At 36.9% G+C, this 27,925-nt stretch overlaps 1 protein-coding gene across 2 annotated transcripts in view; it reads left to right on the top strand.

Moving 5' to 3' along the window:
* The window catches only part of LOC149070130 (carbonic anhydrase-related protein 10-like), a 98,909-nt gene extending 73,214 nt beyond the window's left edge, over nt 1–25,695 (top strand). Inside the window, exons 6-11 of one of the 2 annotated variants that reach the window (XM_089249745.1) lie at nt 63–129; nt 14,805–14,959; nt 15,082–15,213; nt 15,908–15,950; nt 17,650–18,032; nt 25,370–25,695. In XM_089249745.1, coding sequence (XP_089105871.1) covers nt 63–129; nt 14,805–14,959; nt 15,082–15,213; nt 15,908–15,950; nt 17,650–17,675 — 423 coding nt within the window. In that variant the 3' untranslated portion in view covers nt 17,676–18,032; nt 25,370–25,695. Of the gene's footprint in view, nt 1–62; nt 130–14,804; nt 14,960–15,081; nt 15,214–15,907; nt 15,951–17,646; nt 18,033–25,369 lie in introns of both variants that reach the window. The other variant, XM_089249744.1, reaches the window with a different exon arrangement.
* Nucleotides 25,696–27,925: the final 2,230 nt, after the last annotated feature.

Below are 27,925 nucleotides of genomic sequence, written 5' to 3'. Positions count from 1 at the left end.
GTAATTTTCCATAAAATTAATATTTATGAATGTTTTAAAATGCTTTTTTTTGTTGATTCCAGATTGGAGATGCTTCAAATATGGAACTCAGATTGCTCACAAGTCAACTACAACAGATTCAATTTAAAGGTAATGTTACCATCGGTACCGTATTGCTCTGTTGTAATGTTCATTCAAGTACATGATATGATTTCGATTTGACTGTGATTGTCTGGTTCCTAAAAAAGAAGATGGAATTGGCCTGAGGGGTCTTCCTAAAATCACTGCATGTAAGAGGAGATTATTGTAAAATGGGAACATTTCAACTTTTTGTTTTCCAAAATGCACTTTTTAACTGTATCTGAATCTTCGGGATGAGCTACGACGAATTATGCAGCATAAGTTATTCAAATGGGAATATTTTTTGGTAGAAATCACAATGTAAATTTAATGATTTCTATATACTAAAAAAGGAGCATACTCGGTATGTTTTCAATGAAAAGAAAATATAACAATGCGGATTTTTTTACTTGCGTTAAAGAACGTTTCTTTCAAAACGTCACAATTTTCATAAGAGCTTCCAAAGTCGCATTGCACAGTGTAAAACCTCTCGATAACTTACACCCATGGGACCGAAAATTTTAACCCCTAAAGAGATCAATGAGAAATGACCTTTAATGGATAGTAAAATACATTGAGTCCCGTCGACACAATTAAAAAAAGTGTCCGTTAGTGGAGGTATTCGCTAACTGTAGTGTCCGTTGTGGGAGATTCCACTGTAGAATAATTGTGTTTGTTATGTTAATCACGAGAGGGTAGTAAGGGTACCTACCTTGGTTAGGTGAAGCCTTCTGGAATCAACAGGTGGCATAGAAAATTTCATATTTTTCAGACTTTACCAGGTCTAATTTAAATCAAAATGTGTCTCTTAATTTTCCTTCAAAACGAAGAAAAAATTTCAAAATTTTAACGTAGATAGCTCTCTTGAGTAATGATCAAGACACATAATATTTAAATATTATTTTACCACTCCCTTATGTTACCTGTTGTAATGCTATTCTCCACCTTTCTTAAGCGGCTCATTCCGGAGAAAAAAGGTTTCCCACATCTACTCTGTATCTTTAGTAATTATGGAAATGTTCCCTTTTGAAAACAAGCTCCTCATATATGGTAATTGTGGTCTTGTGGTTATTTTCGCGGCCGCACACGTTGGAAATTTCTCTTTCACTGCTGTTTGGTAGTTATTATTTGTCAAGACGTAAAATGCTAGCTAGCCTTTTACAAACTGTCACAACAGTAGTTTCCGGCATTTTGAAATTCTATAATTCACGTATTCAATATTTGCTTTCATTCAATTCTAATGTGGAATCGGAATGAAAGTATAATATGGTACTCCTTTCCGGTTGTATCGCAATTTCCCGTTACGAAGCCACGAATTTTACAGCTTTCAAAGTGAATTTTAAGTTTCTTCAACGCCACGGCCTATCCTATGTATATATTTTCCTTTTATCTTTCTACCTTTGAGGGATTCTGATGAATTTGATTGAAGAAATAATTTAGGATAGCATTTTTAACCAGTGATAATGGAAAACTCTCAAAAAAAAACAAAAAAAAACAAAACACAACAGGACACGTAAGCGTACAAAAGTTAACGTGAGTTAATCGTACAAAATTGAATTTCATCCAACTTAATTTCAGTTATTTGTATTTTTTGTTTTGTTCCCAACAGCCACCTTGTTGGAAGTTTTTTCTTGTTGTGATCAATGAATTAGTATTTGTGCTTATACCAAATTAAAATTACTCGCGAGGCTTATACGAGATGCATTATGTGTAAAAGCCAATCTACGAAAATTTTTGATTTCTCCTGTTATTTTTCTGGATGCGGCTTATATATATATTTACCGAAAACTACAACAAATACATTGTAGAAGTGTTAGAGGTCCGTGAGATAAATATTTGAGTGCTGTTTATTTTGAAGATTGATTGCGAATGAGTGTAGTAAATGTGCATTCAAAAATGCCTTGTGGCTCCATTATACCATTGCTCAACCGGTATAGCATCCCGCCTACAAAAATGTCAAACCTCCTTTTATGAAGTAGACTTTCTACTTACTTTCATCAAGCTCAAAATTAAACTGGATGGATATGTTACGGCAAATGTGATGAATCAATTATTACACATAATAACCGATTATTGCGTTTACTTACCAATTTTCTTGGTAAGATTGATACATTTGTTATTTTTACTGGAGCATGCATATGCATTATATCCAAGTGTAGTTGGTAATTTTGATAAATACTGACCCGAATTCGAGTCCTGGTGAGGGCAGAGATTAATATTCTTTCCCTAAACATCCCTTCTCACGCAGCTAGTTTTTCATATGCACTGAAGAGCCAAAAAAACTGTTACACCTGCCTAATATCGTGTAGGGTCCCTGCGAGCCCGCAGAAGTGCCGCAACACGACGTGGCATGGACTAATGTCTAAAGTAGGGCTGGAGGTAATTGACATGATGAATCCTGTAGGGCTGTCCATAAATCCGTAGGAGTAAGAGGGGGGTGTAGATCTCTTTTGAACAGCACGTTGCAAGGCATCCCAGATATGTTCAATAATGTTCATGTCTGGGGATTTAGGTGGCCAGCGGAAGTGTCTAAAGTCAGAAGAGTGTTCCTGGAGCCACTTTGTAGCAATTCTGGACGTGTGGAGTGTCGCATTGTCCTGCTGAAATTGTCCAAGTCCGTCAGAATGCACAATGGACATGAATGGGTGCAGGTGATCAGACAGGATGCTTACGTACCTGTCACCTGTTGATGACGTAAGCATTATCCAAACCCCTTCCCCCCTTGTCATCAAAAGTCAGCAAATCGGAAACCCCTCCCCCATCGATGATGACGTAATACTTGAACGGCCCCCTTATCCCCTGAGGTGGTGGTGGTGGTGGTCATGTATGTGGAACACATGCTGCTGTAATAAACGATTTAGAGGCATTCTGTTCGTTATTTGCGTATCTTTTCTTTGACTTGTGTACGTCAGCGCCATCTATCGGCTGTTTTAGTTAATTTTTTTTATCCTGTCAAAAAAATTCCCCCGTGACCTAGCAATGCCACCCATGCAAATCGTTTTTTATTCCGGTTTTTATGAATTACGAATTTTTAAAGTTTCTACGGACTTTTTCCCACCCTGTATAATCTAAATACGGCAACCCAATATACAATTTTCACCTATAGTTATTTAAATTATATTGGGTAACAATTTTACTTCATGATTGACAAACAGCAGAAAATCATCTTCCACGTATTCGCTGGAATTGATCTCTGGCCCTTCATTCATAAGAAAGTATAATAGTATATTTTAATTCTCAATGGATGTTAACAATGGCCAAAAGAATTCATTATATAAATTTTTCTCATATTTCTCCATAAGCATCCAAGTCACGGATGTTTTTTCGTCAAAAAAAAAAATCCCCATTGGGAAAACATCGAAAAAAAATCAATTCTGGAAAATGATTAATTTTTTTTCTTTTCTTCTTTTTCAATGAAATATCTCAAAAAAAGGAAAAGGTAGAACATCGTGATTGGATCGATTCACATTTCGATTTTCTTTGTCTCTTGAGTGCATGTTGCTCTTTCCGAACGTAATAAGAAACTCAATGAAAAATATAATGAACTCGTATTTTTTCCCCTTTAAACGGGAGAATTTGATTAAGGGTTTTTCAATAAAAGCAGTAATATTTATTTATTTTTCATCATCAAACTTGTATTGGAACTGTATCGAAAACACTTCAACACGTAAGAGATTTTGTTCATCCTTCGATATAATGTTTACATGAAAATTAATTTTAGCGGTTCGATTTTTAAATTTCTTTTTTTGCCACTGAATTGTGCTTCATTTAAAAATATCTGTGATTCATGTTAATCCTTTAAATAGTCTCTTGTATGATAATGAATAACTGATCTCATACTATGAGAATTAAGCTTTTATGTTGACTTCGCTTCCTTCACCGTCGAAATATCTTGTATGAAATATAGTACTTCAATATTTCCAACCCCCAAAAATCGAAACAAACGCATAAATATACAATACCGTATATTCCTATGTGCAGTTCACTTATTATATTGTTCCGGATAATGTATTTTACAAGCACTCGAATTGACAAAGCTCAAAACAATTCCATAAACAACACATACTTATTTTACAGAACAGCTATTTACACGTATTCAAAACCAGTGATTTGACCAAACACGAAAACAAGAGAGTGGCTTCTGTCACATACAAGAAATCTCGTCTACAAAATCTCAACGTAATTGCTTATGGTTCCATTTTGACGAAGCTGCTATTATACAGTATAGGCAAAAAAAAAAAGTTGTCCCAGTCTCGTGAGATCCACTCCCTTCCCTTGGCAACATGACATCACCAAATCATAGAAGCTGTCGCTGAATTCGCCAACTCCTTCTCCATACAAAAACTCCCAACAAAACTGCTCTTTCCACTGTGGCGGCGGTAGAAAAGCTACGATAGAATTATATCATAGTCACTCTCGTGAGATCTTTGCAATGCTTTATGGCGCTATGACATCGCCAAAGCATCGGAAGTGTCAAGACTTGCCAAGCTTGTCGTAAATTTGGCGAGATTTACAGAGAAATGCGTTAATGACTATTTACAGGTGAAATATGACATAATAAATGATAAATAATGAATATTTACATAATTTTCATAACAATATGTTAAATAAACGTCATAATTTCTTAGTACAAATGAGTTATATTCAGAGGAGTTGGAGTATACACTACGTCTCAAAAGTTTATACGATCGTTATTTCCACATAACTTATGCAGCACATGATGAAAAGAAATGCAATTCTTTCACAGGAAAGGGGAAATAATGTTTTCAATAATATAGAGTTTCACACAAAATAATAAAAATCGTATTGATAATCATTAATTTGTTAAAATTAGGTTGGATATACGCAAATTTGAAACACGTAATCGTGACGCGAGGCTAGGAAACTATAAATTCAGTAAGATGTTATAAAGTGAAAGATAAATAAGTAAATAAATAAATAAATATATATATATATATATATATATATAATCTTTCGTTTGAAAGGCGGTAAAAGTGACCTCGCTTTCAGTGGACGCGATTAACAAAATTTTGAGATTGAAATTGCAAAGTAAACCTATTGAATGTTTTCCAAAGTCTTCAAATCGTTGCAAAATCATAACTTATCGTGTTTTAGCCAGCTAAGACGTCTTGCCATGCAAAATCACATTCTGGAAGTCATCGATATACGACCTCTAAGGATGTTGTTTTGGCGCATCAGGACTCGAAACTGAGTTTCTAGAATGACAGTTGGACATCTTGATCATAATTTTGTGGAGTAAATTCACTCTTCCTCAAAATGTTTAGGGATATTTTCGTAGAAAGAGTGTATTTTTTTTTTAAATTAGAAACAAAGAATTAACTGTAAAAAAACCCTAATATTTTTAGAGGAGTAATTTTCACTCCTCTCTCCACGAAGTTTGGAGGATTAAAATTGAATTTTGATGCTTGGATCACGCATCTGGATGGGTATTGGCGAACATTGCTCGGTATAGATTGGAGCATGAAGTGTTTCCAGTATGTTCTGAAATTTTGCGGAAAAATTTCTGACACTCGGCCTTCCTAGACACAGTGACTTCAATAAGTATATGGTTAGAGATATTTTATATAGTAAAGGCGAAAATAATCCTACTCACATCAAGTACAACGTAACGACAATCCCTCAACAACATTTTACTGCGCCAATATTTACACAGGAAAAAAAAGAAACCTTCTTAGTCACATGACATCATTTTCAAAACCTCTTGTCACTGCCATTTCTGCTCACATATTCTTAAACACAGAACTATTTTCGAATAAGTGAATTTCATTTTGGTATCTGGCACCGGTATTCGAAGGACTCTTAGATCTTATATATACACACTAGACTATAAGATTTTCTTCCACGAGAGCTCTAAACGCATAAAAATGTACAGAAACTGTATAAGGAAACTAGAAAAATGGGATTTCGATACATTCGAAAGGAGGGGAAAAAATAGTATACACACCATTTTAGGAAAACTCGGGAGATATTTTTTTTCTTCAGTTCTAAATGGAATTTACTTTCAATGTTGCTACTTTATAGTATATATAAAGTCTTTTACCGAATGAACTCATGTAGTATGTGTTATGTGTACTTTTTGTGATAAACATAAATCCTCTGATCGTCTTTCCCGGAGGAAACGATTTCCCTGAGACGTTCCAGGAGGAGGGTAAAACCATATTTGAGATTATGTTGCTTATGGTTGCTCTTCTATTTCAATTTTTTTTTTCTTATTTTATACTGTATATTTTTTTCTATGTTTTACCATATTTCTATTTCGAATCGTATTGCTTTTGCGAGTGCCTTGAGTTTCGATTACTTACCCGTGGAAGTAGTTTTGGACCTAACAGCTGGCGTGTCTTATCCAAGAGCTGGAACGATTACCTAAGCAAATTATCCTCTACATTGTAGAGGATAATTTGTAGAGTCTACAAGTTTCTTGAAGAAATTGATTCCTCAGCAAAGATGGCTACCGACGTTTACTTCAGCCTATAGACCTATATTTACTGTAGGCCCCCTTATTTGCACTATCACATCCCCTCAAACTGCTTGAGAGAGAAACTACACAAAAAGACTTGTACGTCAATAATATGGTTTGTATCAAAGGTTGGCACAATCACTTTTCAGTTTGAGATGTTACAAAATCTATCAGCTGAAAAAAATGAATGCATCCAAGAAGCAAATTACTGCAAATCATGTTAAGCTATGTGGACATCCTGTAGGGATCCCACGAGAAAAAAATTATAAATTTGAAAGACTGGTGGGAACGTATAACACAGAACTGTCTTCAAGAAGCTGATGAAATTACCTTAATGGTTAATTAGAATTTATCGGAATTAATTTCATTCTATAGGTTTACCCCTAGCTTTACTATCAAATCTCCAAAAAACTCCTGGAGAGAAATTTCACATCCAGACTTGCACATCAATGGCACAGTTGGTATCAAAAGTCTCGAGAAGTTGGACCGAATGGTTTTCAATTTGAGCTGCAACACAATGTACCATCTTGATGAAAATAATAAGAATGCATCCAAGAAGCTACATACTTCAAATCCACGCAGCTTCGATTACACTGTTCAGTAGATATTCTTGAAAATAAATTATTGAATTTAAGAGAATCGCAGGAGCATGTACCACAGATATGAAGGACTGTGTTCGAGAGCTCGATGAAATTGATTCATAATGGATGGAAGGCCAATGGATGACAAAAGCATCAGGTAGAGAGAAAAGTGAAAAAAATTAGATATTTACATCCAGCTGGGCATTGAAAATGGTCGATGTTGATGTATATATAGTCCTTTATCTTAACTATTGCATCTCTTCAAACTCTCTGAAAAACGCTTCACATCCATAACGAGGTGGCGTAATTAATTTTTAGTTTGAACTGTGACCCATTGTACCAGCTTAATTTAATAAAATGCATTGGAGAAGCGAAATAATTCATATCAGGCTGAACTATTGGACTATCTAGTAGTGCCCCCTGCAAACAATTTATGAACTTCACGAAATTGTAGAAAAGTACACTGCAGATGTTGAGTACTGGACAACAGTATTACCTTCATCCTGTGTGAGTCAATAGCTCACTATCATATCTCTTCAAACTCCTTCGGAGACGCACACAACTCGAATGTGATACGATCTGTATCAATAATCTCAGCAGGTGAGAGCAAGAAAGCTTCAATTTAAGCTGCGAATCAACATATCAGATTAATAGAAATGGCCCAAGAAACAAAACATAGCAAAATATAATTATATAATGGGATTTATGATTGTCCTTGTTGGCTTCATGAATAGCTAAAACTTCCGTGGAACTGATTTTCGTCAAGACTTTGAACATTTCGCTTGCAGAAAAAAGAAAATATGGGAATAAACCAATAAAAATTCATTTTGAGGAAACTTGAAAAGTTCGATTGCTGATTAATTCATTCTCAGTAATCGATTAAAAACCGTGGATATGTGATAACAGGGAAAATAATAACGATAACAGCAAGTAGATATTGGTGTCATAGTAATATAGTATAGTCTTAACAGTAATTCTTAAATTTTTTGCATCCATGGATTACGTTATCTCGTTCTAGTCACCCCCGTCTCAACTAGGGTCTAATATCATCCAAGAGTACAGTCGAATCTCATTACAACGAACTCCAAGAGGCTGGAGAAATCACTTCGTTAAAATGAAATTCGGTTGTAAAGGAATTCCACGTTTTCGCATTTTTCTTACGTAAACTTACCTGGGGGATTAGGAAAAAGTTCGTTATGTAAAACGAGATTTTCGCTATAACGGTATTCGGTGAAACGGGATTCAACTGTATTACCCAGGTAGCTGAGTAAATTTTATAGTACCCAAAATTTTATAAATGAGGTCGATCAAAATGACTAATTAAACTATACCTCCTGGAGAGGTTGAACGGAGTGCAGTATACATGAGGTATTTTCTCTGTCACATCATCAAAACTCGGCAGTTCTACAGTGTTTTAAAAATAGTCGTATTTTTCTCTGCCATACTCCGATTAAGAATGCTTTATTTCACACAACAAATCTATTTTATTTGTCGCACTACTCTGTTTCGCTATTGACCTATCATGGCTCGTCTTTAACCCGTGCTCCACCCCTTTAGAAAATCTCTAAAATCATGACCCCAAAATGAAAATCATTATTAACCCCCTACCACAGAGAGGAAGACGTTAAGTGTTTGATGTTCAATAATAGAAAAAAAAAATTGCAAAAATAAGTCAAATATTTTCATCTTAAATTTAACGCTACTACGTTTTTGTTCTCTTTAGGAAATGATTGATTTTGGTCATCATCGAGTTTCCCACGCCTATAGAAGTGACGTTGGTATTAAAACGTCATCAACGAGCATCGGAAATACATCTTTTAAATGCAGAAACCTGCCACTCCCATCCTGGATCATTTGAACTGATTCTAGAATGTAACTCCCGATTAGGGATAGAACAATAATTCCTTTCCTCCACTTGCAGCAATTTTAAAATTTCTGTATATCCATTAACTTTTTTTTTAAACGACCATCCTACTTACGCCCACGGAAACACAATTCATCCATTGACAAGAAAGAGAGAGAGGAACTTCCACAACCATAACACACACCGAGATCACGATAACCATCACGGTAATGACTCTCTCCCTCTCTCTCTTATCTTTCTTATCAGAACTCATTCCCTCCATTTTATATTGAAATCCGAATAGAAATCCAAGATCATTTTCAATTTGCCGAAAAAATAATAAATATCCCCAAAAAAAAAAAGGAAATGAAAATCATCATTATCATCATCACATACTTGATCGGTTTTGTTATTTACTCCACAGACACGAATTCGTCGGACATTTTCCGGGAGCTGAGAAAACATTCATTATTGTCAGGATGAATTATTTGAAATTAAGTGACAATCAGTAATTTTTCTTTCCTTTTTTTCCTGTATAATATCTTAGATATTTTTTGCATGTACACGGGGACAACCTGAATATATATATATATACGTGTATGTATATTTATCGTATCTGTCTAACTGACTCTCTCACGTCCAAAAGGGAGGAGAGAGTGATTCTCAAACGGGTCGTCTCGTTTCCATTATCCTTATCAGTTTCTGGTAATGGCCTTTGCGCTGCCGTCTCTTGATTTATTTAAATTACCGTTCATCGTCTTCTCCTGTTTTTTTGTTTTTTTTCCTGAACCTTAGATGACCCTAAGAGAAGAAAGAAAAATGAAAAAAAAAAGAAGGTTAGACCCCTAAAAAGAAAGAAACAAAATGAATAGAAAAATCGTTCATGGTAATTGGATTATTGATCGCGTTTTCACTCCAGGTAATCTCTAGAGGAAGAAAAAAAAATTGGAAAAAAAAAGGTAAAAGATAAAGGAAAAAAATGAATAAATCACCTCTTTAAGAATGAATATATAAAAAAAAATAATTTTTTTTTTGTTCTTTCTCTTCTATATAATGTCAGTGATAATCACTTTTGATTACAGCACGGTCAAAGGAATTGAATATTTGACGCCGAGAGGGTTTGTTCGTGCGTTAAATTATACTGTCGGCAGTTCTATTCCGAAGGCACGAACGATAATGATTTACATGAGGGTTCTGTTCCGTTATTTTATTTTTTGCACTTTTATTGTTTTCGTTTATATTGAGAGAGAGAGAGAGTGTGTGTGTGTATTTATTCATTTATTTCAATTCTTTTATGGTTCATGGTTGAGTGTCTCATGTGCAACATGGAACTGTATTTTTTTTTTGGTTTTAGATCCCAGACTGTTGAATGTTGATAATATACGTGAGAGGTTTAAAGACTCTTGCGTGGTTCCCGAGGAAAGAGATTTTTCGGTTATTATACCGAGGTGAGAAATCTATAAGTCTGCATCGGGAATCGAATTTCGGCCCTCTTGCAATCCGCGCTAATGTTATGAAAAGGGCTAGGATTTGCATAGCTTTGAGTTTGTTTTTTTTCGCATATTTCACGATTTTTACGTGGTAGAACGTATTTTATGATTTTTAGGCATTCCTTCATTTTCAATTGAGAAGTAATTTTTTTTTCCTTGCCATCCCATTTTCTACTGAAAGAATTTTCAAGGTCGAGATGAAAAACAGGAGGATTTCATTGTTCAGAGCAACTGTATATTCGTCATAGTGACAATACCAAGTTCTTCTCCTCCATCCTTCAAGCTAGAGACAAAATTTCACGAAGTCGACCTGTTGCATGTTAGAGTCTTATCTTCAAGGTGGTCTTGGTGATCCCTCAAGTCCTGCTTCCACTGTTCTTTTCTCCCTCAAGCATAACATGGCAGTGACTCTATTCATTTATAATGTATATTTTGTGTTCGAGAAGTGTTGCCATCTGTCTACGATCTTCGAATTCCGAAGCAACGATCCAGTAGGTTGTTTTACCTGTATGTAATACTGCATCAATACACCCCACGACGGGAACTTTTTCTTCCTAACCGAGCGCAACGCCGGTCTATCGCCATGGGCTATTTATATACCACAGTGGTTCTCAACCGGTGCTCCGTGTGCACCTCCTAGGGGCGCCGCGGTGACTCGAGGAAAATAAAATGAATCAGTAAATTTGATAGATAAGTAAATAAGAGAGACCTACAATGTTTTGTCATGAGAATTACGTACAGAAAAGGGCTCCTCTAGTCAAACAGGGCTCCGCTAAATAAATTATGTACTGAAAAGGTCTCGGCGAGTCAAAAAAGGTTGAGAACCGCTGATATACCGAATGAGTGGCTGTGCACGTGTGCTTAACAGCCTAACAGTATGAATGCGTATCTAGTGTGAATTTTCAGTGCTGCCACCTGCTTTTAAAATTGCGAGGGAAGTGTAGGCTAACGATTGAATATTTGTAGACCTTTTGTTCTCTGTGGCGAGATTGATTTTTAAGTGGGAGTTCTACTCACATTCACGCGTCACCGATTTAGAACGGTTGGATTGATTGCCAGTTCGGACATAGATAATCGCAATGTAAATCCGTGACTATGGCCACACGGCCGCCCATCCGGGGGGGGGGCTAGTAGGCGTTTTCTTACGATTATACTCAAGCCAAACATAATATCCAGAAGATTATTTTATTAATGTACTGTGAGCAGATAAAATCACCTCTCTTCCATTGTTCCTAACCCTCTACGCTGCAAGTGTAGAATACACTCGAACGGGCTATATACAATATATAATGTAGCATATTATATACGTACTTTGAAAACCAATCTGTATTCCTAAAGCGTTTTTGGAAACTGAAGTCGTGCAGATGCAGACAGCAAAACACTATCAAGTTTCCGCTTTCAATTTCGATAAAATCTGATTTGCAATGGGTATATCGTACGTGAAAAGACACTGTAATTTGTTTGACAACCTCTTGAAAGTTAATTCCTAAGTTTACTGAAATTTAACAATCTGTTCCCTTTCGGTTGCTGAACTCGACAGGTCTGACAGTTCTCCTTTCGACGAGTGGCAGATATACACGCATTCATTTCATATATGGCTATAACTGACAATAGTCAACTTGTATTACCCTGTTTCGTGGTCTTCTCATCGTGGTCTTACGTATCGGCAATTATTTCTTAGTCATTACCAGTTCAAAATGAAGGGTCTTTACTTCTAAAGTAGAGTCATCTCCACCATCTTGAGAATGATTTTGATTTTTTTCTTCAGAAAATAAGATAATCGGAATGCTTATTCATGACAAAATCGTCAGAGATCCTTTAGGGGAATGTTAAAGAGTTGCATGGTGCTCAACAGTCAAGTTGACTTACACGGTGACTCGAAAAATAAATGTGAAAAAGAGAAGATAAAAAATATATAAATGCACATAATGAAAAAAAATTTGAAAACTATGGATGTCATTTAGCCGAAATTTTTTTTTTTTTTGGTTGTAATTGGGAACTTAACTTGCTTTTGAGAATTCACATTTTGTTTGCTGTAATTGACATATTTACTTGCCTTTGACAACTTTTCTTGCTGCAATCAATTTTTATGGATGTAACTTTCAATGTCCGATTTCCCGTATTTTTATGGAGATATTATCATGATAGGTATTTCTCGGGTTTTCTGTATTGATACTTTTCAACCGGAACATTTTTTGCTGGCCGGATAAAACTTCGTGGAGGGACGAATTTGGACCGCTTGCTGGAGGTTACCCTCCCCTGCCTTAAAAGATACCATGCCCCCGCAACGGCAGTTGAATTTTCTCTCTTTCAAAAATTCATCTTCGCTTCAGCCAGCTGTTAAAACATTCGTATGGTAGCGGAGAGTGACGTCATCCGTGCATTCTATCCTATTCCCTTCAATGTAAATGGGATCGCCTACCACAGAATTAATAACGACTTTGGATCAGCGTCAATATTATCTGAAAATCTAGATTAAATTTGTTTCTTGCCATTGCACATATTGCTTTCTCCAACTTTCTTCTTTTATCACTTTACACCGACAAATATATTTTTCCATTATTGAACTTGCTAAATGCCTTTTTTTAAACATTATCAACATTTTAAATGCTATTGTTGCGCTTTCTTACATTATCAGCGAACCAGTGACGACGCGTCGAAAGAATGTGTTTACTTCGGACAAAGGGTATTACGTCACGCAAGACTCGGCAATTTTTCTTTCTAAATCCAAACCATTTGTTTACAACTCCAACTGATCTTTGAAGTCGTAGTTTTAAAATCACACACAGAGAAAACAAATCAAGCCAAAAATCGTTAACACAGTACAATAAATTTGATCATTTTTATCACACCACGGCCATTTTCTGCACACGTAATCTTTTTGACGAGAAATTAATTAACCAGACCCTTAATTTGACCAGAACCTACTATTTATTGCCGATTCAGAACTGCAGCCTTTTTTTTCATATTCACCGAGAGGTCGGTGTGCCAACTCCTCAGTGGGAACTCCCTACGCTAGTAACCTTTTCCTGCGGTGATATCGCCATAGTGTGTGTAATGAGATGCACGTTTATAATTTTATAGCTAACCATATAGGCATTTTCAATAGTTATTTTCGGTTAACGTATTCCATCGCATTTGATGGTATTCCGTGAAACTAAAGGGGACACCAGTTTTTTGAATGTTTGGTTCTACTACTTCACCAAACACCAACTATGCCCATATCGCTATATATTGCAATTTACTGCCATTAATGAGATGGGTTGGAAATGAAGGCCCGGTCTATCAGTAGTCTCGCCTCAAGCTCGTTCGAGAAAAATATATTATCAACCCTCCCCCTCGAGTTTGAACCTGAGTCCTTCACTGTGGTAGACGAGCATTTTACCACCACGCCATTCGGGCGTAATGTTAGCGTCTGGTACTTTCCTGGAATACCGAGACGCGTGAAGTTTCATTTGGATCGCGATGTGCATTTAGCCAATTAAATGGATTTTTACAATAAAGATATTAAAGAATTTCCCATAATCTGCGACTTGAATTTAATGGCATGCCGGGAAACAGGAATATTCCCGGTATGCCGGCTGATGCGGGGGAATACAATATTCCAGAGTATTCGGCTACTTCTTCTATTACTTAGTTAATAATACAATTACTATAGATGACGCTCGTTACTATTTGTTCAACTTGTAAGTAAGAAATTATACTTGAAGAGACAAAACAGAAATTCTAGGGGTTTTTTTTGGCTTGAAAAGTCTATTCTACTTTTTAAATCAATGAATATTGTAACTGTTACTTAATTAATACAATGTCAACCTGGTTACCGTTATACTCATATACAGGGTTCATAAGGTAATCCCTTTCATTCTAAAATCATACTTCCAATTAAGAGAAAAATAGTCACCCTGTCTTAAAAGACCGAATCAAAGTGAAAGTTGGTGCCCTGTCTTTCCCGAGCCCAAAAAAATCCATACTTTCAATTTCAATATTCACTGATATATTTGAATTCTAAAATCACTGGAAATGAAGGAAAGACTTGCTTAAACTAACTGACAGTACCATTCTACGGTGCTTCACATGCTGCTATTTCCCCCATTCCCAATGACTTTCCTATATGATTTAAGACTTTCCTATGCAACCTGTATACAAGTTGTATATGGGATAGATACCAACCATTTTCTTTTACCAACTTCCAAAACCATTTTCAACGCTTATTCCAGTTCTTAATATTAAGAATTGTAATATTGAAGCGAAATCTTAAAGAAAAAAGAGGTTAGAGATCATTATAGTTAATCATAATGTTATTTTTTCTACAGGGCAACAGGCAGAACTAAAGTCAATGTCAGTGAGGGAGATGCTGCCCGATACTGAATACTACATGACTTACGAAGGGTCCACGACGATGCCTGGCTGTCACGAGACGGTCACGTGGGTTGTAATGAACAAGCCAATTTATATCACAAAGCAGCAAGTTAGTTTTTTTTTAGTCGAAATTTCTTTGATAAAAAGTTAATCCGCTTGTTTTCTTATTGAGAAAAAAAAGACCCTGGGGCTGGATTGTTAGACATAATAAACCTTCTTCCCGTATTTCAGTTGTTTGCTTTGCGGAAGTTGATGCAAGGTGATTTAGGTAATCCCAAAGCTCCTCTAGGGAACAATTACCGGCCGGCTCAACCGGTACATCATAGAGTTGTCCGAACCAATATAGAATTCATTCGACCTACGGTAAGTAGTAAAAATATCTATATTTCGGGTTTTTTGTTCGTAATAATGAAATTAATTTAATATACAGGGTGATTGTAATTACAGTTCCCATACTGTGAGCAGTTTTTCCTGAAAACTGTCCATCCGAATAAAAAGATAAATTTTTAGGCCATCTTAATGAGGCCATGGGAGAGAGATTTATGAAACATAAAAAATAGTTTAATTTTCGACCACCAGGCGAAAAAGTGCATCTTTTTTTTATTAAATTTATCTTTTTCCTATGGGCCATATAGCGTATAAACCAAGTTTCAATGGAATACGTCCTCCAGAACGAGCGCTATATAGGTCTGAGTAGTTTCAGTATACTGGCAGATGCTACATTGATCTGAGCAGTGTTAGTATTCTGAAACTACTAAGATCTATGTAGCGCCCGTTCTGGTAGACGTACTTCATTGAAAATTGTTACATACGCTATATAGACGTAAAATGCATTAAAAAGCGTCACTTTTTATCTCATGGTGGTCGAAAATTGAACTATTTTCTGATTTCATAAATCTCTCTTCCCATGGTCTCTTTAAAATGGCCTGAAAATCTGGCTATATTTCGTTATTCAGGGTATGGGAACTTTAATAATAACCACCCTGTATCTCGATGATCACTTCCATCTTGGAAGGATAACGTATTAAGTTGGAAATTTCGTGTTCTCTCGTTCCAGGGCCAGAATTGTCCAACCATGCACAACTCTATATTTTATCAAGGTGAGTCAGTTTAATATCCTGAATAATATATTTAAATGCATGAACAATTATAATGCGATTCCCTATTGACTGGAGTACAAAAACCTCTGTACAAGATGGAACGAATTAGCCCTGGATTTATACTTTTCTTTTTGCAGTCTATATTTTATACTTGTACATTTTACTTTGAATCATACTCGGGAGACCGCGAACTCGTTATGAATGACCTCGCACATGGTTATTGAAATTGTATCGGAATGAACATGACTCTCGGTCATTTAGGTCACACACCTGGACTCCCTAGAATTTTACTTGTCTTGGAGTGGACTTTGGTCTTTCACTTTTGCTCATATATGTACATTTGTGTACGGTTCTTTAAATATAGCATTTGAATCCATATTGTCAGTGTCCTCTAGACACACTAAAATACTGGGAGGGCCCGAAATCCTTGTATAATCTGATCATTTTTGTATTTGCCTGCCCTCGCTCATAATGTTTGAAATTGTACATGGATAATGACTGGGGGTCATTCAGATCCCCCCTCCATCCCCCCCCCCCGGATTTATTTTTATCCTTACTTAGTTGTTTTTTACAGTCTCGCACTTTCGTGTTTATATTTATACTAGTATTTGCTGCATTGAATCTTGTATTTGAATGCATATTGCCAAAGGGTCTTCTCGGTACTATAAAATAGGCTCCCCTACCGAACTCATTGTATATTTTCTTCGTCACATATCTGACCTCTCACAGGCTTTTTGTAATTGTAAATGCATTACTGGGGCTCTTTTAGATCCCATGTTAGGGACCCCAATTATTTTTATTATTGTTTTCGCCTTGTACCTCAGAGTTTTCAGCTGCACGACCATGCCCTAGGAGGCAATGAGCTTATGTCGCGTAAGCGACAGAATCTGGTCGTGTTCGGTCCGTTCTGTTCTGTAACTATCAATGCAGTTGAACTCAATTATAACGTCAGTAATTGAGGGTTCTGACTAATTTCCATAGAAAATAATGTTGACCTTGCTTACAACCCCAATTAAAACTCAACAACGTCGGGTATAACGACGCATTTTTTGCCGTTATTCCGTTATGTTTATTCATCATAATTAGGGTGATAATAGGAAATGTACGAATCATATCGTAATTTTGCCCTTTTCAAGATATATTTCATTAGAAAAGGTTCCTTCTTCTCAACAAAGTGTACTAAAATCGGAGATGAAGGTAATCTCCATAATTTATTGATAGGATTATTGTAGTTGTGACTATAAATATGAATATTAATCTCTCACATATTTGTCGTGTCCCAACATTTTTTAGTGAAGCAAATTTTACAAGTCACTCTAGACTTGCCGTGGAACTGTTATTATGGCCAAGAGGTTGTTATAGGCAATAATTGGTCATTTGGTCGGCAATTGGCAATTTTTTTTAGCGAGAATTGGTGATGTCCCGTTTTTTTATCTCACTTTCCTACATTTTTCCCTCCCAAATATGGTCACCCAAATAAAATCGAAACAACGACTTCCTGCACTATATTTTTTGATTGCATCCGATTATATTTTTCATGCTTATAAAAAACTTTTAAAACGCCATCCTCTTGGTTGTGTGTAACGACACCTCGGTTGTTACGATAAACATTTCGCGGGTATCTTCGATGTCGTTATAACCGAGTTTGACTTTATTTTATAAATAAATATAAATATTTTCTATAAATTTCTCCCAGCAGCTAACTTCAAGAACTGGAAACACTGATGAGGGTTCCCGGAAAGAAGTGCCTTAATAGACGTCCAGCCAATGACCGAAGCACACCCAGCATACCGCGTCGTAGCAGGTCCTAGGACGACGTGTAGCTGCTGACGTCATTGCTGGCCTGCGAATGTAGTGGACAGCCAAAGATGGACCCCGGATGTAGAGATATAAAACAAAAACAAAAAACAGAAAAAAAAACCCATGTATACTTACATAAAAGAGGAGCAAATCAAAGAATGTCAGAGTAATCAAAGTCCGCCCTTTGAATATCCCAATGTCTTTTTTTATGATGCCTATTCTTCCAAAAACAAGAAAAATCTCTATCCAGAAGAGAATGTCTCTATCCAATTCGATAACAAAGTGAGTGCATTCTATGTAATAAAATTCTGTGTGTACACATGTATATATTTCACCGTTTCGATCAATAATCAAATTGGCTTAACAGCGAAATTGTGATTTTGTATAATCTGGTATGTTAATCTTTTCACACCCGAGCAAAAACTGATTATATATTATGCTTATATACAGGGTGGACAAAAAGTCCGTAAAATCTTTAAAAATGAATAAAAACTGGAAAAATAACCGAAATAAGAAACGGTTTGCAGGGTTAGCATCGCTAGGTCACGAATTTTTTTGACAGGGAAAAAACTCAAAAACTGCCGATAGGTGGCGCTAACATACACAAGTCAAAGAAAAGTGTACCGATTCGGTCCACCCAATCTGTCGGAACTCAGAGATGCGATCCGCCGATAAGGGGCCATTCAAGTATTACGTAAGCAGATTTTCAGCCAGTTTTTACGCCCCCCCCCCCTCCATTGTCAGCAAAAGTGAGCAAACCCCCCTTCTCCTTTCTGTCAGCAAAATTTTGTCAGCAGCTAAGAATATTTCATATCTTCAAAAAGGGGTGGTTGATGACGTAAGCAACCTTCAATCTCCCCCCTCCCCTCCCCCGTTATCAAAAGTCAGCAAATCCTAAACCCCCCCCCCCCGCGATGCTGACGTAATACTTGAATGACCCCTAAGTGCCGTGTATATATCCGGACCTGGTGCACTCTACCGTTGCTGGATTTGTGACTCGCCTGTAATGTGTTATCCCTTGTGGTGGTGGTTATGTGGAACACATACTGCTGTAATAAACGATTTGAGAGCATTCTATTTTTGTTATTTGCGTATTTTGATTTTGACTTGTGTATGGCAGTGCCACCTATTGGCTGTTTTGAGTGATTTTTTTTTGTCAAAAAAAATCCCCGTGAACCTGCAAACCGTTTTTTACTTTGGTCATTTTTCCGGTTATTATGAATTCTTACGTTAAAGTTGCTACGGACTTTTTGCTCACCCTGTATAATACGTACATATATCTATAATGTGCATTATATATACTTATTAACGTTGTTTTGATTGATTGGTGTTTCTTGTATTCCAAACTGTCCTTTAACGATCACCCCCATAAAAATGTATTGAAAAGTTATTTATATTTTTACAAAAACATATGTGAATAGGTGCCGTTAGCATATCTTTATCTGAAACATTTCATCTACACAAGAATTTAGTTATTTTGAGTGGAGTTTTCACTTATCTAAAAAAATTTTAATTAACTATAAAATACATATAGTTTTAATACGATAAGATATTCAAACAGATAAAACTTAGCTTAGCAAAACTGAAGATTTTTAAAATTCAATGTTATTTTGTAGCGCTTCTATAAATCTCTGAACACTTGAAATTTTTCAGTAGCTCTCAAAAATTGACACCGACAGAGAGAATCCTATTTCTAGATAAAAGTAAAATACTCATAAGGACGTATTTTGCATTGAAATTACACGAAAGATATACTTTCTGAAATATTAAAAATAAATTGAGAGAAGAAATTGGTGTAATGGGTTTTTGACCGTGCATTTGCTATGTACAGGGCGTCCATAATTAGATGGCCCTATCTTAAAGTAGCCTATTGGCGAAACCAGTCATCAGAAAAGTGTGAAATTTTGTGGAAGATTTCATGAAGTCATGAAGTGATGGGAATTTGTTTCGGGGGGGGGGGGTAAACGCACATGTCGTCACTAGAGGGCGTTTCACTTTGATAACTGCAGTAAACATGTAAATTTATGTGATGTCACGCAGCAGCTGTTATAAAACCTAGAAACATTCGCGGAGATCTTGTTTCTCAATGTGTTTCCTGCTCGCAATGAAGATAATTTACAAGATCACTCTTTCTTGGTCAAATTGTTTTACCAAAACGGAAATTCCGCAATAACTGCTCTAGGGAAATATCGGACTTAGAATAGGACTCGAAAAGGTTCAATGAATGTTGAAAACCTTCGGAGTATGATAACGAAGTTTGAAACCACAGGATCGTTGGCTATTTGTCCTGGAAGAGGTAGAAAACCCGTTCCTATAGACGCAGTACAGGGGGGGTTTCGATTTTGGTTTAAGAGGACAGAGCTCCAAATTCTCGTGTCAGGCGTGTTGTACAGACGTTGGATACGCCACGTTCATCTGTCCTTAAGATCATGTGGAATATCCTCCAGTATTATCCGTAGAAACTTTCACTTGTGCAGTGGTTGTTTCCACATGATTATGACGCTCGACTCCGGTTCTCACTGCAGTTTCAAGCTCGTGCTGAGGTCGATTCAGAATGGCCTTGGAATATCCTCTGGACAGACGAAGCGCATTTCTACTTGGATGGTGCATTCAATACTCACAACTGCCAAATTTGGGAACCAGAAAATCCGTACGCTATCTGAGTGGTTTCGTTGCATTCACCAAAAGTGACGGTATGGACGTGGATTTACTGCATCATTTATTCTCGGTCCCTACTTCTACGAGGAGTTACGTTCTACAGGTCCAGTGACATGTTCGATCACCGGGAAGCGATATGCATTGCTGTTACAGCACGGAATTGCCCCGGCTCTGCATGCACATCACTGCCTTGCAGACACAATCTTTATGCACGATGTAACCACACATTGCAGTGTGTGTTAAGAATGTTCTTAAAACACATTTTACAGAAGAACGTGTGATCCGCTGGCACTTGGCCTCCTCGATCCCGGAACTTAATCCATGCGATTTTTGGCTTTGGGGGCATTTGAAACGTCTGGTAAGTCGTGACAATCCAAGAACTTTACCTGAGCCTAAAGGCAGCATGTCTCTCCACTTGCTGAACATTTCCCCGCACACACTTTGGTCAGTTGTGGAACATGCCATCTTGCGATTTCACAAGGTATCTGGAAATGATAGCCATCATGTGGAACATGTTTTGTTGCAGTAACAATTGTAAACGTTTGGGCTTAAATGTGTCATTTCTTAATAAAACGCCCTCTAGTGGCTCCATGTGCAACTAATGTTTTTCCCTTTTTCCCTGAAACAAATTCCCATAACTTCATGAAGTCCTCCACAAAATTTTACAATTTTCTAATGACTGGTTTCACCTGCAGGCGACTTTAAAATGGAGTCTTTTAATTATGGATGCCCTGTATATTGAAATATACTCGTGATCTTGAGGATTACAAACAAAAAATATTAATTAATTAATGAACTTGAGACGATATCTTTACGAGGATCATTTGGGTTAGGAAATTTGCAATGACTGGTTATTTTTAGAAGTGCAATTTAAACATTGTGAGGTCGTTGACTCGTTATTGCGAGATTTATTACGAAGGAGCGACTTGTGAAACTCAAAAGCAAGTCATATCGTTCCCCTCATGCCAGAAGCGAATTTCTAAAACGTGGGAAATGACGCTGAATGTTTACTCTCCCCCATGTTTCTCATTAGTATTATTCCTCTGAAATGCTTTGTAACATGTGTTTCCATAAGGTTTACGATTTCGTGTTTCTAACAAAACATAGACATCGAAATAAAGGATGAAACCAGCTGATAAACCCAAAAAGTGAAAATTTCCCACTTCTGCCATGATGGGGATATACGAATAATATATATCCACAATAAAAACTCTAATTCGCGTTGGAATATTCAATATGTTTTCACAAATCATGGTCATATTCATGGTCTGAGTAATATAATAATGGAGTTTCAGAAAACCTCAACCTTAAATCGCTTTACAGAGAGCTCCCACCCGCTTTATAATATGTAGAATAACTAATTCACCAGCCCCATGTTGGAGAATCGCAGTATGCTAAAGCCAGCCGCGAAAGAATATCCGAGAATTACGCGATTGATCAATCACATGTAAATAATCAAATATTAGTTTCACATTCATTAAAATCATTTCTCATGATCGATGTTTTCATCTCTCTCGCGTAAAGTGTACTGCGGGATATCTATGGCAGTGTTTACAATATCCCTTACATATCGTTTCGTCACTTTAAGGAATGATCCCAGGTATTTTCCCTGTCCGCCATGGTGGATTGTACAGCAGTCAGTCATCAAACACTCATTGCTCATTATTTTGCAATAGATAGATAGATAGAAGCGCTCACTACCCCGGACTGATACAAAGCAACTTACTTCCGTTACCTCAAAAAAATCAGGGTTGTGTCGGAAAAATTAGCGAAGGTTAATAGTAGTGGTGCCCTTGCCCCGTGCTCGCAAGTATCAAATCACTCACGTCGTTCTCCATATGAAGACAGCTATCAAGTTTTCGTAATGTAAAAGCCATTTGACTAAAAATGCATAGCTGAATCCAATGACCCGGGAGAATAATTGCACATGCACCCAGTGGCACATACGGGCTGGAGACAGCAGCTTGGGATTTCGAAAGAAGTGAGGTGAGTGACTTGTGGTGCAAATAAGAAGATGAAGTTGGCATGTTGAGGTGGAAGATTCGAATTATCTAAATACACAATATATACAAAATATATACAACGCCTCCACTATGACGGGAAAACAGCCTCCATCCACATTGCTGAGCAGCTTTGCTTCCCTTTCTTTTTACAGAATATGCAATATATACACACACACAGAGCCTCCACTGTGACGGGAATAATCAGATTTATCGTACAATATAATTCAAACTAACTGCAAAAATGTAAGAGGGGAGCACATACAACGGAGCTGCAACAATTCGACACAACCATCTCTTCGGAAGTAAAATGGCTGCTCTGTTATGATTGACCCTGGATAAATGAATGAACGTTAGAACTCTACCACCGGACTTATTCCGTTACCGAGGTTCTCCCTGCTTTGTGGCAGAGTCTGGAAAATTTTATTAATAATTGTAAAACACGTTCTTTCACCCGAATTTATGCGAGCAACATTTATCCTTTGCAATATGAATGCCGTATATTTTGAGAAAAATGCACTCTTCTCTTGTTAATACAAAATATACTGAACAACTGGTGAATTATGTAGAGATACTGATTTTTCGAAAAATTTCATCTTTGCCGCTACCAAGCCATTATTTGCTTATTGCTGTCACTTGCCATTGCACGGTACCATTCAGCATATATATGTGCTCCAGAGGTTAAACATTCTATCTGCCACTATAGGTTATAGTTGGTAGAGAAATCGAGGTGCCCTGGTTCTCGTGACCCGGTAGCGTTAGGGGATGAAACGTTTCCAGAAATCAGTATCTCTACATAATTAGCCAGTTTTTCATTGCATCTTGTATAACCCGAGTGGCGTGGTGGTAAGATGCTCGTCTACCACCGGAAGGCTGCTGTTACGGTGCTGGGTAAACCCAAGGGAGGATATAGGTAAGATATTTTCCCTAACGAACTTGAGGTGATCACCAATAGACAGCGCCTTCATTTCTAACCCATCTCATTAATTGCGATATGGCCTGAGTTGGTGTTTGGTAGAGTATTACATCTTGTTTGAATGGCGTATCTAAGTTATACACGTTATTTGGATACTGTTTCTAATTAGAAATATCCCTCTAGGATCAACAGCTTCCCTCAGTAAAATGTGGTGAAGGGAATTAAGAAATGACCCTATGTATAAAAGAAAAAAACTACACATTCAGACATTATTTGCTCTTTTTTTTTAATTTTTCCATCGATGGTGGAAAAATTCTAGGAACACACGCAAGTGTTCCTACGCACATGCATCAAATTCCACAGAAATGCTTTCTTCGGCGGCCATGATTCAATCATGTAGTCACCCGTATTTTGATACATGTTTACAGGCCCTAAAGTTATAGCGCTCATTGTGATCAAAGGCCCTCATACTGTAACTGGGCTCATTGACTGGAGGGGATTTTGGCATGAACTCATCTTTTAATGATCAAAACATCTCTGATTGGTGTCTCTTGATTGTGTAAAATATTATAATGTTTGGGTTTCTTGGGTAGTATATCATCAGCTACTTTACCCCACCCCCATGACGTTTTCCCTTTATTCTTTCGACTGCGTTGTCCTTGTGCTTTATCTCGATGAGCACTCATTTTGAAAAGATTTGTAAATAATACTCTCCTGGCTCTTTTCATTCTCTATACACACATGCACAAATGCACAAACTTGTCTTTTTCCTTCACATACCATCCCTGGTGATCTGTAAGTCACCACACAGTGTGCAAAGACTAACGACAACAGAAACGTTAAATTTTAATCTGGTCTGGTGAAAACATAGTAACCGGTAATTTAGCACATAAACATTTATACCAGTATTCAGGATAAAAAAAAAAAACACCTAGTTTTGTACCATACATTGTGCTTTTTGATGCTGCACACACAGTGAAAAAAACATTTTTTTATGAATTATATCAGATAGTCCTACTTTTATTCAATAGATGGCAACAGATGCCCTAGCGTAACACGGCTTCTCATATTTATAACAATTCGGCATTGTAATACAAACGAATCCCGTTTTAACGAATACCGTTGCAGCGAAAATCTCGTTATAGCGAACATTTTCTTAATCCCCCCCCAGATAAGTTTACACAGACATTTTTAAATAACCTGGATTTCCTTTATAACGAAATTTCGTTATAACGAAGTGATTTCTACGGTCTCCTGGTGTTCGTTATAACGGGATTCGACTATACCTTCTGATTGTTTTTTTCATGATGCGTTAAAGTTTTTATCAGGATTTTTCCTGGTTTCTCAGTTGCATCAGCTAACCACCCGATCCTAGGTCTGCGCTTGACCGAATCAGGTCTGGTAATGCAAATCGGCTATAAGCGAGGCGAATTGTAGCTTGTTGACTACTAAACCGGACATGCACCTCGTCCAAATTCCTCTGCGGAACTTCTAACCAATTGGTACATGATGGAATGTGCGTGTCCGTGTCGTTAACCTAACGTAGAGTTTGCAACTTGTTGACTTCTTTTCGGAAGCCAACAGCGCTGAAAATTATAATTAGCGGTCTGACTAATTCTAGATTTTAAATTGTGATCACATTCAATTTCAACTGTCGTATTTCTTTCAAAATCCTGATTTAAAAAAAATGCTTGCAATGTCGATATTTTTCATGGGAAAAAAAACATTGTTTTTAAATTTTTTGTTTTGTAAAAGCAAGTAAATTTAGTTATAATATTTTCTTGGGTATGTAATTATTTTACGTTACATGTTCCAGAAATCAGAATCTCTACATAATTAGCCAGTTTTTCAGTACATGTTGTATGAATGACGTATCTGAGTTATACACGTTATTTGGATACTGTTTCTAATTACAAATATGCCTCTAGGATCAACCGCCATGGCCAACATTGAGTTTCGTCCAACATTGTCGTATATGAATGGGTGGGTGTTTAATTTTACTGCGATTTTGAAATATTTCAAATTATTGTTTTTTCTCCTTGCAGCAGCGGATCTCCGCAGTCAGAAGCTCTGTGATTCGCTCGTCTCGTCTCAACCCGTATTCTTCCATTAATGTGTTAGAGATAAAGAAAGAGAGCCCAAAATCAACAGCGATATCAAATTTTAGTACGAAGAGAAAGAAAAAGAAGAAATTTTGTAAAAATTTGGAACTTTGGATATCTTTGGTCACGTGCGGAGCATTCGATATCGAACACACACACACACACGCGTGGACATTACTGACCACTAAGGAGAATGACCGGAGAATATTTTGTAATACGTTATCTAGGATTTTTTTGTGTATCTGAGATGAAACGTTAATAAAAACTCCCTTGCGAAAAAAGTATGTGTGCTTATTTGTAATCTGGTAACTTGGAAATAAAAAAAATTCTATGCCTTTCTTGCGTAGAAACAAACGCCATTTTGAGCCTCGATAGCAGTGAGCGTTTACAGTCGCGGGATTGGAGAGGATCGAACTGCCCGCCACCCATTGAATAAGGTATGTTATTCGTTTACTGACTGTGATAAATGTGACACCATCAAAGTATTAGCGAACTGGGCGAAGAGCTGAATTACATTTAAATGTCATTGAATCATGGCCAAGTTCGTAAATGGGCGAGGTTGTTTGAGAATAGCCACGTGAGAACGCTGCAGGCGTCTGTAATGGGTAACGATCTTGTGCTTTCGTTAGATATGGTTTCCCCGTTCTTAAGGCTATTCTACCCAGTTACAAACTTTGCCAAACCCTTCAGATCATACGCTACAGATCTGGTGATGCTGTGTGAAACTTATTGCTATCAGGAAATGAATAGCTAGCCTTATTCAGGATGCTCCGGACACGAAAGTACACGCAAACTCTCAGAAATTAATATAAATGTCGTCTGAATTTGTGCAAGGAACGCCGTACAACACGATGCTGTAAAGATTGGTATAATTGTAACAATTTGCACTATTTTACAAATTGACGAACTGTCGCACTTTAGAAAAATAGTACCAACTGGGTCATTGAACTGGCATTTGAACTAACTCGACAGTCCTTGTGATTGCTTCAAGAACAAAATAAAAATTTAGTATTATTACTTATTAGCACATTATTCAGGTATACTGACGTCATAACCCACATTTTGCTCACTTATGATCCTTATAATTTTAGTGGAGAACATGAAATATTCTCAAAGAAATGAGTAGCTGTAAGAGAGAATTTGACAGTTTTGTAACACCATGGTTATTTCCTATATGATCAATATTGTGAGAAGGGTTAATTAAACCATGTTCAAATCTAGTCAAGTTGAAATCGGCTTTGAGGTTATTTAAAACGTCTCAATGCGTTCTTATTACTGTGATGCTGGCATCCAAAATTAGAATGTTACTGGGAACAGCAGGCAGCATCTTCGAAGTCTAGAAACTGGTGACCTCAGCAACTATTCTTGATTTGGTTGACATTCTGGTAATATGTTTGAGCAAGAAAATTCCTCCGTCATCACCAGTAAAAATTTGGACGTCCCCCGCCACCAATCAAATACTTCTGACCATGTGAACGTTCTTTTATGTAGACACGCGGAAAGGGTCTTGTAATGATTCTTCTGATAACATGGTTCCGGATAATTTCTCTCACAAGCACTCGGGATGTGCAAAGCTCGAAGCAATTCGAAGGACAACACAGATTTATTTCATACCAGCTATTTACACGCATTTACAAGCAGAGATTTTGACGAAACAAGCTAAAAAAAAGAGCAACACACACTTTTCTCTATACAAAAAAAAATCTCAACAAAACTGCAGTTTCCGCTATGGCGGCGCCATTATATAGATTGAAAAAAGCTTCGAAAGATTTCTACCATAGTCACTCTCGAGAGATCTTTACACTTCTTTTGGCGCTATGACATCGCCAAGTCCTCGGAGACGTCGCAAGACTTCTCAAGTTTATCGTCAGTTAGGCGAGATCTACAGAGAAATGCGATAATGTATATTCAGAAACGAAAAATGACATAATAAATGATAAATAAGGACTATTTATATAATTTTCGTAACAATATTCATGATCTTATTTCATATTTGTCTGCGAATTCTCTTACACGCTTATCTTCTAAAGGGCAAAAAAAAAAAAAAAAAATAGAAATCGAATGTATACAGGGTGAATCCGACCTATTCTGCCAAACGAAAGGGGGGTGATGGACGAGCCGAAGTAGATTATGGAATAATATGCACAACCCTGTCCTATCCTGAACTGATTTCGAGTTATGATGGAGAATATTGGAAAAAAATGTTTCAAGGATGGAAGGAAGCAATGGATTATGGAAAAAAAAAATGCTTTAAGTCTAAAAAAACCCGGATTTGCGTCGTTTCTGAGAGACCTACATGCAAACTGAGCACATATTTGGAAAGAAAAAATCGTATAAGGTCACACGAATTTCATTGAAATATCTGGATTTAATGGCGAGCTAAAAGATTGAAGGATTGGAAAACGCTGATAGATTGGCGAAGTTAAAAATCGAATTATCGCCAAAATTTTTAATTGCCAATTCCGCATAAACCCTTCTAGCTACTATCGGTCAAATTTG

This window comes from Pholcus phalangioides, unplaced genomic scaffold, assembly GCF_987345545.1.
Source record: "Pholcus phalangioides strain wild (caught in Gottingen) unplaced genomic scaffold, Ppha-v1.0 ptg000022l_1, whole genome shotgun sequence".
NCBI lineage: Eukaryota > Metazoa > Arthropoda > Arachnida > Araneae > Pholcidae > Pholcus > Pholcus phalangioides.
The sequence above is the reverse complement of the archived record's forward strand: the minus strand, read 5'-3'. Positions and strand labels throughout refer to the sequence as shown.